The sequence below is a fragment of the Anarhichas minor genome, unplaced genomic scaffold, assembly GCF_050575085.1.
Source record: "Anarhichas minor isolate MPS153535 unplaced genomic scaffold, ASM5057508v1 ptg000062l, whole genome shotgun sequence".
In the NCBI taxonomy this organism is placed as follows: domain Eukaryota; kingdom Metazoa; phylum Chordata; class Actinopteri; order Perciformes; family Anarhichadidae; genus Anarhichas; species Anarhichas minor.
This window is the reverse complement of record NW_027466508.1, coordinates 1,792,650-1,811,645: the sequence shown is the minus strand read 5'-3', so window position 1 is coordinate 1,811,645 and position 18,996 is coordinate 1,792,650. Positions and strand designations below refer to the sequence as shown.

The following is an 18,996-nucleotide window of genomic DNA, read 5'->3' as shown; positions in this document are numbered from 1 at the left end:
TGCTAAAAGGAGCCCTATAAGAGTTATCTCAGTGCTAAATGTAGCTGTTATCAATGCAACATTCAGTACACAAGTACTGCACAAAGGTTTCAAAAACTGTCGGGATGTTGCTGATCCACTGCATGTAGAAATATGTAATTGGTTGATGTTTCCAACATTCTTTGCACATTGTATTGGTAGTCAAACGTTTTCCAAATGATCTTACCCAACACCACATGCTTTAAAATACGGTGTTCTGACCGGACATCAGTGCATCATCTGTTTTACAGCAAAGGGCTGGCAGGTTTTCCTCTCTGCTGTAAGTCCTCCACGCCTCCTCTTGGTGGTGCTCAGTGGCCTGTGTGGGTTCCTTCTACGACTGTTCATTGCTTCTCATAGCAACCAGACCCAAGTAACAAGTCGGGGCTTGTCTGAGAGAGGCCAATGATATGAACTTCCTCAATACAGCAGCAGGTTGACTATTCTGAGCCATGCTGCACCACTGCTCTGCTACCAGCCGGACATGAGAGACACACACACACACACACACACACAGGGGATTGAGATCAGAAGACCCTCAAGCTGGCGAACAACAACTCACAAGAGTGACAGACACTGGTAAGTGACTTTGACCCGCTTTATGACTCCAGTCTTGTTTGTCAGTCAAAATTTCACCTTAGATGATATGGCCGACATGTTGCATGGAAACTCAGCTGACAAGCAAAATGTTACACTGTCATCATCATACAGTTAGCCAAGAAAGGACTCTGCTCTCTGCTGCAGCCAGGACTTAATGCACTAACAATAAAGAATATGATAATAAAAACATGAATTCAGTTATCGAGAGTAACATTTTTAAATGTTGAACATGTGTCTGAAGTGAAAGAAAGGCCTATTTATATCGAACTCCTGTCAGTGAAGAAAACAGGAAATGGGTGTAACCTATAAAACATAGCAAGAGATCATGCTTTTCTAAGAATTTGAATGCGTTTCTGATATATTACCGAGTTTCCAGAGATATAGTAACACCAAACAAACATGTAGTGTCGGACGGCATGATATGGAAAGCTAGTTTCTTTCCTTATAATGCAAGTTGTTCTACATATTATACATAACTATGGTTGAAATAAAGAGCTCCTACATGAAACTGCTCACAAGGTCTGTGGATTATCTTGAGTAACCGGGTTATGATTTTTTTTTTTTTTGAAAGAGACATTTCTGTTGAGTTTTTCAAATGTATATTTTAGGCTCTTTCCTCCACAAGCCGAGTGCCATACATCCCCAATATATTGGAGAGAAGGCAGACATCTCTACAGCCAATATCTCCAAAAATAAGGCAACTCACGCCAAAACTATCGAGATGAATAAATACCATTACAGGTCAAATGAAGCGCATGTGTTTTTCAGTAACTTTTTTTTTTTTTTTTTTTAAGACAAAAGATAGAATGCGGAAGATAATGAAGCATGACAACAAAAGGCTTTTGTGAGTCTCATCTGGGTTTAAAAACTATTTTCTGTGTTTGCTTCAGTCAAGTTCATCTGTTTTCTTTCTTTCTTTACTCTCAAAGGAGGATATCCAAAGATTAATTTACTAACCAGGGCATTTTTTATCATGAGGTGGGCCTTGAGGTCTGCATTAATATAATGGCGTATGATTTATATGAGTATCTACGTGGATGCATAGGCCTACTGATGCTTCCAAATTTCTGTCAATATGCATTAGTAGTGGGTGCTGTCTTGCTACAGATATATGTCTGGTTTTAAACCTGCAGCTGTGGAAAGTAGTTGCAAACTATGACAGAGATGACGTGGCATTATATTGTCTGAGAATAAAGGAATGTTTTTTGTCCATTAACTGAATGAATAAACGAATGAATGCTCATTCAGAGGAAAGAAGGCCTCTGAGGCCTCTGCTCCGTCCACACAGAATAACCTACACTGCAGACAGACTCTGGTCCTTTAGGAGGAAAGCAGCTGTTTAACTGGAGATGAATCTGTTGGAGATAGGGAATACTTTGGTGAAGACATATCTTTTACATAAATGCAAGTGTTTCTTCACTCTGTCTTCTACTGATTATTAGTGTTGTCTCTGTTAGTTTACACTCTCAGAGACAAACCTGGCCTTAGGACAACAGTAAAAAAAAAAAAAAAAAAAATCAAGTGGAATGGGAAGATGTAGATTTTCTCTCTCTGTAATAAGGATAGGCTACTCCATCTCTCTCAACGTGGTAATCTGGTCAAATTGTCACTAGACACCTATGCAACACATATGACTGCACCTATGGATCTTATGGTTGGCTAACATTACACGACTTTAGCCGCTCCCCTTGATTTGCCACTCGCCGGCACTTTTTGGAGGTCCCCAACAGAAGGGCTGAGGGTCGCATGCACCAGTAGGAACTTGTTGTACGTGTTGAATTTGCAACACGGACCAACGTTGTCGTTGCACTGAAAAAACATCAACAAGCGCACGATCACAAATTGCTCAGACCAAAGCAATGGAGGAGCACTAATGCATTGTCGATGTGTGAAGCGAGCTGTGCCACAACCTGCTCGAGAAACAGAAGAGTTGGAGAGAAATTGCAGATTCTCAACAGCCAGGTGAGCCAAATAGCTTTTTCATTAGTCTAGCAGGAGTTTCTTTGTCCAATTGTTATGACGAGAGCTAGACTAGCGCTACATGATGCCTTCATAAACATGTAAACGCAGTTTGAAACATTGTATTCTGCAATGCATAACAATTGACAATGCCTTTGTTTATTTAAAAAATAACTTTTACTTTCTATTATTATTTTTGATTTGATAAAGGCAAAATACAAACGTTACAGTATGATGACATGACAATAAAACCTATAAAATGCCATAAAAATAAAAATGTCATAGTATGGCATATAAAAAAATGATTTGTCAAAGTATGTTATACAAAAATGTCTTAGTATAGTGTGCCATTAAATGTCTTGGTATAGCATGCCATAAAAGGTCATAGTATAGTATGCAATACAAATGTCATGAAAACTGTTACAGCAAAGTATGACATACAATGTCATAGTATAATATGCCATAAAAATGAAAAAAGGTCATAGTATAGTATGACATAAAAGTCTTGGTGTAGTGAAATTATGACATTTTATGTCTTAAAATAAGTCTTAAAAATGTAATATGTAATAAGAAACACAGTCATGAAAATATCATATAAGGCTATGTTATGCCACAAAATGTAAAATATAGTGTAGCAAGCCATAAACAGTCATAGTATAGTATATCATAAAAATGTCATAGAACAAGTTTGCAATCAGTCTTCAAATGTTTTAGAACCACTATTGTAGTTGTAGATGTAGTAGTAGTGGTAGTAGTAGTAGTGGTAGTAGTAGTAGTAGGCACACATGTATGTGTTGTGATACATATTCTTATGTTGTCCTATTCAATTTCTCCCCAGATGACAGCAGAGTTCTGGACCAAAATTGAAGACTGCGGAGTTTCTTCACTTCTTCCGCTTTGTCCAACGTCATGTTGTCCACTTTATCCGACTTTATCCGACTTTATCCGACTTCTTTTATTGTATAAACTCAGAGGGCTCAACAACCCCATTTCAAGTTGACTCTCAGATTATGACATTTTCCCTAAAAAAATAAAAACAAAAAAGTGTTTTTCTGTCCCATAACCCATGCTTCAATGTGTCCGATACACTGGGAGGGGACACGTGTCTCCTTTATTCTGCAGTGATGCTGTGGGTACTGGTGTCCTCTTATCGTGCAGGAATTGCCCCGGCGACTTCCAAACCAGGAACTAACCAACGACACCACCAAATGCTACTCACATTTAGAAATATTCTGTGTAAATCATTTATTTGCTGTTAGACCTCAGAATTCATGGCACCATAAAATATTTGAACACACAACCTCAAGTACTGAGACCAGTCTATTACCCTGAGCTATCTTATCTGACACAGTTTACATTGTTTCGTAGCAAATTTGACTTCCCCTATTTGGGTGGTTGACCTAAAACTTCCCTGGATCACATCCACATGAATCAAGAATAATCTTTAATTTTTGTCTCACATAATAGGGTGAATTGATCGCTGCGTCGTTTGTTTATTTGCCCCAAATAGCCAAAGACGACAGCTGTTAGCTAGCTAACAACGGATGCAACAACCATGTGATTCCATTTGTTTTGCGTGGCCATTCAGCCTCTGAATGACCTCGTAGTTCACAGAAAAACATCTCGTCCATCCCCTTCGAAGCAGGTTCATGGGGCAACTTTGCCTGCTGGGTTACAGACACAACAAATAATTTACAAAAAACAAAAAAAACTTTAATGATCATGTTGCGTGAAGTGATAGAGTGACTGTCCTCCATTGAAATAACATGTTGGCTAAAAAAAATTACAGCAATTCAACAGTGCCATCTTCAATGGCTAGATTACTTAAAGATATGTGACCCCGCCCGTTAATTATGTCCTTGTGTATCACCACATGCAGACACAGTACACTGAGGTCTGTCTAAGTCAGACAGAGGGGAACAAACACACACAGCTAAACTGAAATGGGTGAGTTAACAGTGTTCCTCTAATGGAAAAGGAAAGAGTATTCAAAGTAAAAGAACCACCAGGCCTAAAACAAAGGAAAAGTTGAAGGGTGGTGTTACGGCCTATTTAGTGTGCCTATGGGTACACAGGAAGTAACATAACCCTTGGCAAACAGTTTAACAAAATGAGAGGATAAGGCAGCTGCAATCAGTTACATTTCTTAACACAGTATACTGTAGATGAACAGAAACAAACCAACTAAAGTGGAAGCGTGGAGGTCAGGGTCTCTAAGGCCAAAATAAATAAAAAACACGCTAACTAGAAAAGATTTCAGCTGGCCTACAGAAACAAACAGGAAAACAATACTGAGCTCCCTAACTTGCCACAAAAACCACAGGAATTACAAAATAAATGGCAGAGAACCCCTAGACAGCTTCCCCAAAGTTAGACCACATAGTTCTGCAGTCAGGAACAATCAGAAGCCCAGGTACGGCAGTACCAATGCTCTTGGCAGCAGCAGCAGTGAACCAACAGCTCTACAGGCCAAGAGAGAACAAAAGAGGAGAAACACTGGATCTGGGGGCTGATATTAAGCTCCACTGATTAACAGGACTCTCAGGTGTGGGTGCGTCAGTGATCACAAAGGGGCGTGGCAGACCTGAAACACAAACAGCTCTCTTCTAAAAAGAGGCATAGTTAAGACGCATGGCCTCAAATCCCCTGTGATACTTTTTCACATACCTCCTGGGACAAAAGCTCCTTTAATGGAAGCTGACAAAGAACACAGGCAGTTAAGCCTACAATCATCTTGTTTTCCAAACCCTCTTACAGACACAAGTCTTTGGTATCTAAAATATTTGTAATTTCACACTCAACTCAGTTAATGCTCTCCATCCTCTAACCGACAAAGTAATACGCTTGTCAATCTTAAAGCAAAGTTACCTGCTGCCAAAATGGAGCAGTAGTCCATGTTTGAGAACTTTTACTATCTGAGAGGTACAGTAACACACCTACCAGCACCTTTAAAATGTACTCAATCATATTTAAATACAATACTAAATTCCTTTTCCTTGTTAAGATTCCTGCTCCGACTCTCATCTTCTGTGAGTGCGGAGGCCACCATGGCAGCCGGCCCTCAGGGTAACCACGGATGGCCAAGGTTTGGCCCCAGGGACCATCTGATGGCTATGTTCAGGTTAGCACTACAGTTTCACAGTATTACTCATACACTGGTCCATCTAGTGCTAGAATTCCAATGTTATCTGTGTAATTTATGTTTGCATATAGCAAGTAGTTTAACAAAGCAAAGATTATAAATGTTTGACCTGATCTGAGTGTGAAACCACACCAAATAATTCACCAGTGTGACAGAGAGAATGCTGTCTGCTGCAATATCACTCCACATATATCTTACATACATGTGAAGTATTGAAAATTACCATGAATATAACAAGGGCTACTTACTGTATTTGCCATGTGGTGCATTGGTAAAAAAAACACACAGGTTTGCATTGAGACAAAGGACTGTTTCGCTATGTGTAAACAGTATGCTAAGTTGAGTAGATGTCTGTTTACTATAACCTTGTGTGGCCTTTTATTTACTTTTCAGATGTTTTCCCCGTTTATCTAACCACTATGTCACTATACTAACTGATTCAGGGCCTGCTCCAGAGATCCAACCGAGGCGATCAAAACAAGACTGAGATGTTTGCTGCACACATTTCTGCAACACCACAGGGACAATGCAGGAAATGAGAACACTAACGGTACACTAACATATTTAAGGATCCTAAAATAATGGGACAAGGGATGCGATAGTAACTTGAATGTTTGGGATGAATGCAAGATGAAGGCTTTCATTTGAATTTAAAGGAGCACTGTTACCTTTCTTTAAATATTTCTGAAGGACAGAGGATTATGGCCTTCAAAGTGTTACTGGTTTATAGCCTAGAATGTTATGATGTATGAATGGCTACAGTGCCCAGCCCGACACAAAACACACCACCTTTTAAATATTCACTGTTTCTATCAGAAGCAATGTCTCTTTGAGCACAGCAGGGAACCACTGTCTGCTCACCCACAGTATTTTAAATCCCTACACGATGAGAGAGCTGGCTGTGTTGAAATGATAGGTATCATATTCTAGAATTAAGCTCTTGTTGTTGATACATGTCACATATAAGAGATGTGATATTGTTCACAGATTTGGCCGCAACGTGCTGCTGTGAAGCCGAGATCTGGTATTACAGGATCCTGGAGAACCTCATCAGTCAAGAAAGGAATAGGCTGGGAAACAGTGACATCTCGGTGAGTCTACCGCCCCCCTGTGACCACGAGTGGAGCCGGCGTCTGACAAACACTAGGACCACAGCGTGAACAGTCACAGAATTTGTTATACTACAAGTTTATATCCTCTAAAAATTAAAGTTTTGATCGCATTATTTTCTTACATTTACATTTTGAAGTCAAGCTCTTTTGCTTGTGATGTGTGAAGTGTTTGTCGCGGTTCATCTTGCAGGTCATCTTGGAGGAGGAGCTTTTCCAGCGCTGTCTGGTGGCCTGCTGTCTGGAGATTACCATATCCTTAAACCGTCTACCATATGACTTCCCTCTGCTCCCTCAGATCTTAAAACTGGCACCATACAACTTCCTGAAGGTGTGTTTCCACATTCATGGCTATTCAATGAAAAATGTATGTCCATGATATAAGATGATGCACACAGACAGGATTTTTGCAAATAGCTGTTGCATTAGCAATTAGTAGCATTAGTTACTATACTACAAGCTTGTAGTTTGCATTGCATATAGATGTCAATTCAGTGTTTGTTACTTTAAAAGAGACGCTTCTAAGAATAAGCATCACAGCAGAAAGTCTGTTTACATTCCTTCCTCGTAGAAATCTTAACAGTGGTTTTGTTAGAGAATGGAGAGAGGCAGTCAATCACTTTTTTTTACAGATAGTTTCCTATCTGGTTTGAGATTTGAAACAAAGCAACATCCCCTCCACATCTAACTTTGTGGATATATCCGTTTGGTTTTCCTAATCTGACAGGTGATCGAGCTGGTGTTGAGGACTGAAGTGGGCCTGCCTCGCGCTGTGTTCAGACACCTCGCTCGAGTGGAAGAGAAAGTTCTGGAGAGCTTGGCCTGGACCAGCGACTCACCACAGTGGGAAGAAATCAGAGCCAACGAGAGTCATCTGCCTACCTGCCAACAGGTTGGCAATAACGCACCAAAACACTTTACCTGGCCCCAGGAGCTATCCAGGATTTAATACTGGGAACAATTTCTGAGTTAGATTCAGTTAGAGATATGATTAAAATGCTTCTTTCTACTGGTCGAATGATGGACCTTTATTAAAACATCAGAAGCAGAAGAAGTTTCTTCACACATACATGGCTTTAATGAGGGCTTTGTGTTGTCGCAGGTGATGCTTCCTACACAACTTGAAGATCCCAAGAGAACAGACTTTCATCCTGACAGAAACCAACCAGGAGGTTTAGTAAATGCAGTGGATTAAAGCTCACATTATTGTATTTCAAATGCATTTAATACATTCCTCCATTTGATACACTTCTCAATTGCAAACTTGCGATATTGTTCTTATTATGGATTGAGTTTAGGAGCTGAACCGTCAGTCAGCACTGACCAACAGCGTTGCCCATCAGCTGTAAACAGGCCTCAGAGAAGCAACTCCCTCCATCTGTTTGCTCGCAAGGTCAGTTCATGTACCACACCATAACATTCTCTGAGAGTGCGATGATAATTGGGGCCACAATTACAATCACAATTTTCTATCAAGAGAAAAAACCCAGCTAATCCTAGTATTTGATTATTGTTTTTTTTACATTAAAAATGATTAAAATGATGCACGAGTTAGTGACAGACTACATCGTGTCCTCTGCTCTGTTTAGCTCATGTCCACCTGATCAAATATCTATTATAGCCCATATACTATATTATATCTACAATAACATTGTCACAATGTCATGTGGGAATGTAATCATTTCTCAGGGGAGGTTGTTATATATATTAATATTAATATTTGGAGATCATGATGTTTAGTGTGGTCATGTTGTCTTCTTTGGTTTAGGTTTACAGCTTGATGGGCAAGCGTCTGAGGGAGCTGTGTTCCACACTGGGCATTTCTGATGAGCTGCGGCTGAAGATCTGGACCTGTTTTGAGTACTCTCTGGTGTACTGTACTGACCTCATGGTAGACCGTCACCTGGACCAACTGCTTATGTGTGCCATCTACATCATAGCTAAGGTGGGCTTTGATAGATCAGAGTTGTCTCAGCACTTTTCATGGTCATTTGATTTGGTAAACATGCTGGCCTGGTATATATGCAAGGATGTCTGTGTCAAGGGGATATTATTACTGTAGGTCAGTAAGTTTTTAAAAGTTTTTACTACTTAACACTTTAAATATGCCTGTCTGTTGTCCTGATCCAGTTAATGAACCTGAATTTTAATATTTTTTACAGGAAATGCACTTGTTCAAAGTACATAATCAATTATTAAGTGATGACATTGCCTTTACAGATTACCAAGCTGGAAATACCTTTCAAACGCATAATGAAGTGCTACAAGTCTCAGCCACATGTCAACAAAAGCGTAAGTTTTAGACTATTCCTGCTTGACATCTTTGACCCACAAACAAAACAGCGCGGTTAATAAATGGAGCTGAAATCACTGTCACTGTTATCTTAGGAAGCTGCTTCGCGGATGATTAAAACATAAGATGTGTGACTTAACATGTTACTGAATTTAAACCTGTGTCACAAAATTGACAAATTAAGAGTGAGTAACATATTTTGTGTTTTAGACAATTATTAGTTCAATATTTATGAATACAGACATTTTCTGTTCTCAGGTCTGCAAAAATGTGCTGATATCCGGAAGAGGCATCAAGGAAGACGGACAAGGAAACAGTAAGACACTATTTAGTAAGAATACATGTAAAAAAACAACAACAACAAAAAACAATAATGAAATACAAAATAAAATATCACTCATTTGCATGCAGAAGAAATAGACCGGAGTTAGATCAGATAGAGATGAATGAATGTGAAAGGATTGTATGACACAGTGTAGTGTGCTGTAATACAAGCCGGTTTACACAGATTAAGAAATACATCTCAAAACATACATCCCACATATACTGTAGATAGTACAAATACTTTATAATGTATAAACAAAAGTCCAAAAAAATCAAACAAATAAAGTTACCAACATAACTCACAATATAATACCTGCAGTATATCAGTAATGTAAGAGGAGGCAATGTACTGTAATACCACAATGAGAAGTGACCATTTATAACATTGTTGATTACAGATGAAGAAGACCACAGCGTCAGTATGCTGACACCCGACACGCCATCAACACATTATCCAGGACCTTGTCAGGAGAAGAAGGGGAATCTTATTCACTTCTACAACCAAATCTACACAACAAAGATGCAGCACTTTGCCAAACAGTTTGCCCCAACATCTGGAGTAAGTAGAGAATTTCAAGTCTATACATTTTGACAAACTGAATAAGAGGGTCACAAAAAAAACCAAAAGCCCATGAATGGATATGTAAACCGCTGTAATATACTGTATCACTTCATCTTTTAAGATGGGACTTTCTAACACATGCTGTGTCACTCTCGTACAGGGGGACACTCCTCCTTTGTCTCCATATCCCCGACAGTGGACAGCATCCCCTCGCAGACAACGGCTGTCCAGCAGCCACCTCATCTTCATTTCACCAATTGACACAGACACCACTTCCCCCAGTACACCCGGACTCTGCTACGTTTTCAACTCAAGCCCCCGAGAGGTCTGTGGACATCATTTGACCATAATTCTATTTTGGCACAGTGTAGATAGTATATATTGCTTATACATTTAGATAAGTAAAGCTTTTTAACAGAACTCAATTATTGAGTTCGTCATGATTGAGTGATTAAGTCAGTTAAATATTGCTTCAAATATCCTTTTCTGTTTCCACAGTGTCTGTGTCAGATCAACAACATGATCAGGACGGGCCGGTCACCCAGCAGGCGATGCTATGGGGGGTTAGATAGAGGAGAGGAGGACAAGGGAGAAGGGGAGGAGGAGGAAGATGGTCTTTCAGTGAAGAGGCTTCGTTTGGATGGCCAGTCAGCCTGGCAGAGGCGTCTAAGCAATGTGGTGAATTATCGCGTGACAAGAAGGGACCGGGACCGGGACCGGGACCGGGACCGGGACCAACCATCTCCAGTTACAAGGCTTAACCTGCACTAGAGCTGAGATGAGCAAGTAGTCTCACTCTGCTCCTGTTTCTGCGACTGTAATAGCAATGTCAGGTGTTAGAGAAATACAGAGCAGATTTGTCTTCCTTCCCTGTTTCTGACACACACTATCCTTAAAAAAGAGCACTTAACCCCTTAGCTAAGTGGCCAATGGTAGATGATTGTGGTCATCCTGAGCAGCTCCCTGGTGCAGGTGTATGATGTTGTAAAAATTTGAAGTAGGGCAGCGCTGAAAAGTGCTGAGTTGATTTTCCTTGGATGAATAAAATCAGACTGATAACTACAGTTAAAACTGTAGGAGGAACTTGCCTGCCCTTTACAGCATCATGGGGACAAGCACATGTCAGGCTTCCCCAGTGTGCACTGTTGAAGACATGGTGAAATGTGTTTTTTTTATTTATTCGCAAGACTCAAGAAAAGTGCACAAGTGACAGCATGAAACTTTATTCAATGGTACTTGAAGTATAGAGTAAGATTTGAGAAACTAAAAACATGAATGATGACGCTTTCATCAGGTGCAGCCATGACTGATTGCAACCTTAATATCATGGATGAATCAAAAGGAGATTGCATTTTATTAAAGCCCGCCTCCACTCAGAAAACGGTTTCACTTATTGTGACATCAATCGAATGTTTGGCCTTCACGGTGGAGAATGATGTATGTGCAGCTTGACGGAAGGCTGTTTCACATTAATCTGCTGAAGTGACAAAGTTTCTGAGTTTTAGACTTGTGCATACGAGCACGATTTTGTGACATCTCAACTAGTTTGTAAGCCAATAATAGCCCAGTATATTCAACTAACACAAATATGATGAGGAAACTTAAAATCTCCATTGGACACTCGCTGAGAACTCATTCTAAAGTGAAGTGTTGGACATCTCCCAAGTTTTAAATGGTAAATGAAGATACATGTAACAATAAACAGATTTAATGGACAACATGTCTCATATTTGCTCCTCTTTATAATATTGTTCCTCTTCAAATAAATCATTCTCTTTATTCTTTGATGAAATGATCACAGACATTACTGGCGAAGACTGTTTGGATTCTGTTGAATTTCCACTTTAAACGGTAACTCTGGTCTACACTCAGCGTAATGGCCTCACTCTGCTGTGCTTCCCTTCTTAGAAAGTTAATGAGAAGCAACCAGGAAAACAGTTTTTACTTGACAGAACAGTGCTACCTAATGACAAAATAGCAAATGGCTCACTCACATAATTTACAGTACTGATTAAATGTAAATTCAGTTATCTGACTCACACTCCACCGTCATACAAAGCTGTGTATCAGCTAAACTAAAGAACTACAGGACAGTTTTAGACTCCTAAGATCTAGCAGACCTGTAAATAAAGACCTGCTCTGACATTAGCTGACTGGTGATAAACAAAATTCATAAATACCTCTGACTGAATGAACTCGGAAACTCCCAGCACATCCATTGTTGGTAACCATGGCTCCCCTGCAAATGACACACAATCCCCTTCGGTGTTTATCAGTAACCATGTTTTGTCACGCTCCGGAGTTAATTCTCAACCAATGTTGCTTAGGAGGTAATAACAGAAAGGCAGGGAGGCCGGCAGACATCGGCTTGTGAAAAAACCAACATACAGAAGTATTGAGGTTGCCATGGAGAACAAAGGCACCTGCGCCCACAACACTTACACAGGTCTTAAGGCCTCTGGACTCCTCAGCTGAACAGCTCACTGTAGACTCTTAGATTTCGCCAAATCATGGGTTGCAACACGAGCCGGGGCACCACAGTGGTGGACTCTTCCGAAAAGCCGGAGGAGAGGCCGAAGACAGCCACGTCCACAAAGGAGGCTTCTACAGAAGAAACCGATGGAAGAACAGACGAAGACGAGGATGAAAAAACAGAGAGTTCCAGCTGAGGGCCACCTTCACAACTCAATATAAGCTCTTCTCAAAGTAAGAAATATGCTAAATTAAATTAAATTAAATAAAGCTATTTTTTTCCCCAATGCCTCCTTTTCATAAAATCTCCAATATTATTCATAATCTACATGAAAAATGTTTTCCCATTTACTTATCAGCTGACTATGACCTTTCGTTGTTTTCAATTCTATCAATGGAACAAGATAATAGTACCTCACCATAAAGCCAGCAATTTATGACCGCCGCATTGGGGTCACTTTGATACAATCACCTCTATAACTTGACCGCCATGTCTCTCTGAGGCTATTTGACATGACAAATGGGCTGAGTGGTGACTGAGATGGGCTCTATGTGTCTGTGACGCTGTGTGTACAGATTGGCCTGTCCGGGGTGAAGGAGGGCCTGTCGGCAGGAGGAGGCGACGATGCACTACTGTCCATCAACCTGTGTGTCATCTGGGCCAGCCACACACACACACACACACACACACACACAGATACACACACTTCAGAGAAGATCCAGCTCTTATGTTCAAATTGCAGATACTCTTTTGAGATAAATACACTGATTCAAATACTGCGTTGTGTTGTTGTGTACCTGTGTTGCCTTTATGTTCTTTTCTAGGCCTCCGTTAGATCTTTTTTAAAGCCCCCCGCGGCGTACTTGCATCGCCTTTGTTTGTCTTCACGGCCCCTATATGTTCTTTCTCCTCTCCTCCTCCACTGCAGCGCTCACACACCTCTGGTCAGGGCTGATAGTTACAACACACTCTTTCAAACGCTTCCAATTCTGCTGCAGGCTAAAGCAGCAACCCTTTAAGATAGTCAGCTTATGTTTCAGCTGTGGATACCTTGCAGCTCTTCGACTCGATAGTATACTTTGCATATCAGAGGCAGTGAATGCTTTACACAGTAAATAATGAAATGCTGCCAAGAGTTGGGTTACAAAAATGTTCAAGCACTCTCCAGTCCACCAGGGGGCATGGACAAACACTAAAGGAGTTCTCTCTGCCGCCACCAGGGAGCAGAAGTGATCTTTCCAGATCACTATGAGACATCAGAGGCTGGCTCCATTTGCTGAAGACAGTTAATCTGAAATATAGGTTGTAAGTTTATTACCAGCTAGTGAATGGAGCTGGAATGGAATAGCCATTTTACAAAGCCATATCAAAAATACCCATCTCAGAGGCAGCGGGAAATTACATGAAAATATTACCATTATACAAATGGAAAGTATGATTGAATAATGTGCTGCAGAAGATAAATGAAAAGCACTTTGTTGGAAAGCGTGGTACCAAATAGGTTTTTAATTTCAGTAGAGGGATAAGAGAAGCACATTTTTACCCCATTTCATTGACAATTGATTAGTGGTTCCACATCTGCAGATAGAGAGGGGGCCTTATCGTCTCATTATCAGTTAATTAATATGCATGCACACATGCCAATTATCTTTCCTCTGCCATTTAGCAGAAATGAGACATTGATGTTTTAATGGTGCCGGAATGGATAACTCCTCTGTTGCTTTAAAGACAAGGCAGGCACATTGATTGACATAGCCGGGAAATGTTAAGAGGGACAATTGAATTAAGAGCAACCTGAAACACTTGATTATTATATTAATACTTCTCCCCCAACAGGAGCTGTAATCCTATGAGTGTTTTTTGTTAGACTCTCCACAAAAAGGTACAAAAAGGGCAACACATGGTACGGTGGTGTGCGTGTGTATATACAGTATATATAGGTCTCTCTCTCTCTCTCTCTCTCTCTCTCTCTCTCTCTCTCTCTCTCTATATATATATATATATATATAGTGTAATTTATCTGAAGGACATGCAGAATAGCAAGCTATTATATTTTTCCACTGTGCCATGACTATTAAAAAGAACCCAAGGCCACACCAAGTGAAGCAAACCCAAGATGAAAGTTATATTAATCATTATTCGGTTTACTGTACTGTGTGCACTGGATTTATGTGCATGAGTCACAGGCCAGTGTTATGTGCCAGTGAAATAAGCAGTATTATGGAGGGAAGCACTATTGACATTTTTCATTTCTGCATAAATGCTCATTGTTGCACATTATGCCCAAGGCTGTTTTTTTCTTTTATCAACGCCACTATGCTATGTTGTTGGGGTTGATTCTTTCGATTAAAAAAAAAGAAAGGCTCTCCTGGCTTAAACCACACCTATAGGATCCATGATGTTTCCAAACCTATAACATCACAGAGGACACGCTCGTGCCACTGGAGGCAGCTGCTCACAGGATTGTGCCAAAAAAAGAGAGCAAACAGAAAATGAGCAGGGTAACTAAAAAAACCTCTCTGGGGTGTAATCTCCTTACTCAGTAATGGACCATTTATATGATATCTATAATGGGCTGCCACAAATATTCACAAGTAGTGGTATTATTTTTAGCCAGCCTTCTTTAAAGATGTGTTCTTCATAGGGTATCTTTTGTGAATATATGATCAGAGGCACGACAGCCCCGGTCTTTAATCTTACACTGGCCTTGAAGAATGTCACTGATTCCAACCACCCCACCCTCCTCCTCCTCCACCACTACCCCCACCATCACCACAACTGCAGGCTACAGACACCATACTATTCGCACTGCGGTGCAGCAACACATCTCTGGTTGTTTAGAGGGTTATGGGTTTCTTTATTTTGAGTAAGAAAAACATCAGCTATAGTCATAAAAACTTCTGAGCCTGAAATGTGTCACCGAGGCCTCTGAAGTGTTGGTTCCTAAACAGTTGATTGAACACGAATAGCAAAGGCTCTCTCAGTGAGCTATACCCACTTTGAAATTTGTTTTGTTGACCTCTCTGGAAGACACTGGGTTTCAATGTCAGGGCAATTTGTACATAGACATCTTGTCTCTGTTCTGAGATGATCTGCAGGCTGAGGGATTTTGTTGTAGTAATATGATTTTGGTTTTCAGGAACAGATCAATTTTGCATGACATACCTGTTTACTGGGGTTGACCTTTTGTTTTTCTGCAGGATTAATTATCCTCTTCAGCCATGAAACAGAAAAAAGAAACAAAGTAAGGCTTAGCAGAGTCTAATAGCATACTGGACTGCCTGATCAACGTAATGTCATATGATCATATTCACTAAGTAATGATAGAGGACACTGATTTGAAGAACTACTGTAGTTTCAGGACAAAACCCACAGCTTACCCTAACTGACCTCCTGCATTTCAGCAACAAGGGAATGTTGTGAAATGATGCTATCTTTAGTGGTGCTCATTATGTAGAGTTTTGGTGACATTTTTAGAAAAGTGTAAACTCAATTATGTGTTGTAAATTATTTTGAGTTTGGTTTTAATTTGAGGGGGAAACACATTTGAATATAATGCACTCCAGTACAACATCATCACTTACTATCACCTCAACACTAGAACACCTCTATGAGAGTCTAAAAAAACCCTGAACATTATAGGCATCATAAAAGTATACGTTATGGCAGAGCAGTTGTATTGGACTGTGCAGGTGTACCCAATAAACATTTCCCTACCCAAAAAAATCTTTGCTCTGAGAGGCTGTTCACAAATGAGCAGCAACTAAACCCAGCAAGCTGGTCTGAGTGTTTGACTGCAGTAACAACACATCTGCTTTGTGGCTGATATAGTGGGAGGCACTGCCACTGCTCCGCATATCACGCAACTGCCTCTACAGCAGTGACCGGCTGCAAGCCCATGCGTGATGCAGCCTCCAGAGGCTTCCGCTCAGCCCTTTCGGTCGAAGCCCCCCGTGAGTTGCATCGGAAAGCAATACAGTTTTCATCATTTATCAATTCATGTTCATTATATTTGGTGTTCCTTATAATAAGATGCATTTGGGGATTTTGAGGGGGGCACAAAAGCTAAGTTGGTGCCACCACCACCGAACACAACAGATGAACGATGCACAGTGTCTGCTGGTGGTTTTGATAGTCGACTGTTCTGTGAAACCCCTAATGCATTCAACTTCATCCATTCATCTCAAACCATTTGAATTGTGTATTTTGCGTTTCATTCACTCAGTGTCTCCCTGCTGAGGAAGAGATAGTCGTCATCTAATTTTAAGAGAAATAGTCACACAGAAAACACTGGTTTGTCATGTAGTCCATTCGACTCTCTTTTTAGTGGACAGTAAACAATAGCAACTCCGCAAAGTTTTCTGAGTATTTTTCTGATTTGGGGAGCTGCTTAATGGAGCACACATCCAAAAAGGTAATCTTCTTGAACTATGGGAAAAATGTCCCTGGAGCAAAACTGCTCACAATCCATCTACCCATTGCTTCCAAAAATATTCACTCAACGTCGACCGCAAATGAATACAGGGACTGAAATATCTTACCATTAAGTTTTTTGTCAAATGTCATAGCAATGAAAATTCTGTAGGACACTGCAAATAGATTATGAATGAGTGGAAAACTCTATAAAGTCCTGAAGGCAAATAAGATTTAGCTGAAGATAAAGGTCAGGGCGCTGGAGGAGAGATACAGGGAGGCATGTGGACAAGGATGACTTGATTATCCTGGAAGGGAGCACAAAGAGACGTGTCCTTTTGCAACAGGGTTAGAAGAAATGCCATCCTCTAATAACAGGAGCAAAAGTACCAGTTGTAAATGATTAAAAATTCATATTAATAAAAAGTAATAAATGATGAAAGAGTTCTGATGCTGTGAAGTAAACCACACTCATATGGGAACTTAGTCAACCTAAACAAATGTTTCTTTAAATTATAGATTTACAGCTGAGGAGTCAATCCAGTTTGCAATGTTGCTTTATCTAGTACCAAAGAGAGAGTGAGTCAGGGACCCGCCAAGTCATTACTGTGTGTATAACTCATTGCAGTAAAATACAAGAGCTTAGTGGCTGCTGAAAGCCTTCAGTACGAGTGTGTGTGTTAATGTGTACACGCATGGGTGTGTGCTTGCGTGCATGGTGCGTACATGTAGAGTAACGTGTATCAAAGAAAATGGGGAAAAATAGGAAATTGTACTCTAAATGTCATTCATTCAGCTCGGATGTCGGGGTGACCTTCAGCAGAATCAGCTCTTCCTATTGTGAGCGTGGACGAGTGGGCTCTGTAAAATATCAAATTTGATAAGAAAAAAAGTTGGTGTGCAAGCAAACGTGTGATGGAAGCACTGTATGGTCAGTATGGGTCCAGATGTGACTCTGTTATCGACATGGGAGGGTATTGTGTATTATAGGTGTTGTTGCCTTGTTTTGTTCTTTAGATAACCTTTGTGAATACAGGGCCAATCCATACACTATGTACATGTTTTTTTTGATTGGGCATGTTTCAATTGGAACGATGGAGCTCACTTAGCTCAAAACCAAGCAACATGAAGCGAAGGAGGGTAATGTATGGTAACATTTAAAAATCTTTGCCATCTTGAACTTGAATCATACATTCGCTAAACAGCTATTGTTAAATCATAGCTGAGCAACTGTAATGGCTGTGTTTTCGTGCTTTGGATTTATCAACATGCTACAATATTGTCGCAATACAATATTGTCGCAATATCTATAGAGGTATCTGGTCCAAAATATTGTGCTATTTGATTTTCCCAGCCCCACTCAATACCTACAGACAGTAGTCAACTAGCATTATTTCCAAAGCTAGGCCGCACATGATTAGCCAACTCCATTGTTTTGTTGGGTTATGGGTACTATATCAAAGTTCAGAGTAACTAATGGGACTCTGTCCTGATTTAAGGAAGTTGACATTTCAGCCATGCCGCCAAAAACTCGTTACCCAAGATAGAGTTATGTGTATGTGCTCTCTGTCAACATGTCATTTTTAAATGTGCTCTATAAATAGATTAACTTGATACTGCTATGAATTTTGATTGATTTTGCTGCCATTGTTATAATTGCATGTGCATAAGTAACATAGTAGCCGAGCGCGACAGGCGTAACAACAGTAAAATAAGAGGGGCAAGGCTTAGCGAAAGGTCATTTGCTCCCTGGTGATTGTTTTGAAGGTACGGAGAACGTCCTTCAACCATAGAGCCCTGCGCTCTACTGAAATTTCTTTGAGCAGCAATGAGTCCAAAAACATCACTTAGACCTTTGAGGATACATACAGAATAATACATATATTATGTACACCGGACATTATAATGAACATGAAGCAAATGTGTTCATACACAATGTACGTACTTCTCATTATGGTTTGTTTTTGGGCTTGGTGTGTTCCTCATTTAACATCACTAGAAAAAAAACCCCATTAAAATAAGAAAGGCTTATTATCACAACAATTTTCCCCAACAGTTTGCTGGAGCCTTTGTGTTCACCATGACAACAGGCCTAATACCCCT

General features: G+C 40.2%; 1 protein-coding gene across 2 annotated transcripts; it reads left to right on the top strand.

Moving 5' to 3' along the window:
* Positions 1-374: 374 nt before the first annotated feature.
* On the top strand, positions 375-11,725 carry LOC142933524 (retinoblastoma-like protein 2). Of its 2 annotated transcripts, XM_076077647.1 has the most exons (14): positions 375-597; positions 5,582-5,698; positions 6,163-6,269; positions 6,707-6,810; positions 7,022-7,159; positions 7,556-7,720; positions 7,931-8,000; positions 8,127-8,221; positions 8,597-8,773; positions 9,049-9,120; positions 9,380-9,437; positions 9,844-10,004; positions 10,168-10,332; positions 10,506-11,725. In XM_076077647.1, exons 2-14 carry the CDS (start codon positions 5,625-5,627, stop codon positions 10,776-10,778), a joined length of 1,659 nt encoding a protein of 552 aa, XP_075933762.1. In that variant the 5' UTR covers positions 375-597; positions 5,582-5,624; the 3' UTR covers positions 10,779-11,725. The 2 variants fall into 2 exon arrangements, with proteins under 2 accessions (XP_075933762.1, XP_075933761.1); XM_076077646.1 differs by having other exon boundaries at positions 375-5,698.
* Positions 11,726-18,996: the final 7,271 nt, after the last annotated feature.

Coding starts and splice junctions, on each gene's coding strand:
- LOC142933524 (XM_076077646.1), top strand. CDS start 5,472: ATGTTTGAGAACTTTTACTATCTGAGAGGTACAGTAACACACCTACCA. Junction 5,699..6,162: donor CATCTGATGGCTATGTTCAG/GTTAGCACTACA, acceptor TAACTGATTCAG/GGCCTGCTCCAGAGATCCAA. Junction 9,121..9,379: donor AGCCACATGTCAACAAAAGC/GTAAGTTTTAGA, acceptor TTCTGTTCTCAG/GTCTGCAAAAATGTGCTGAT.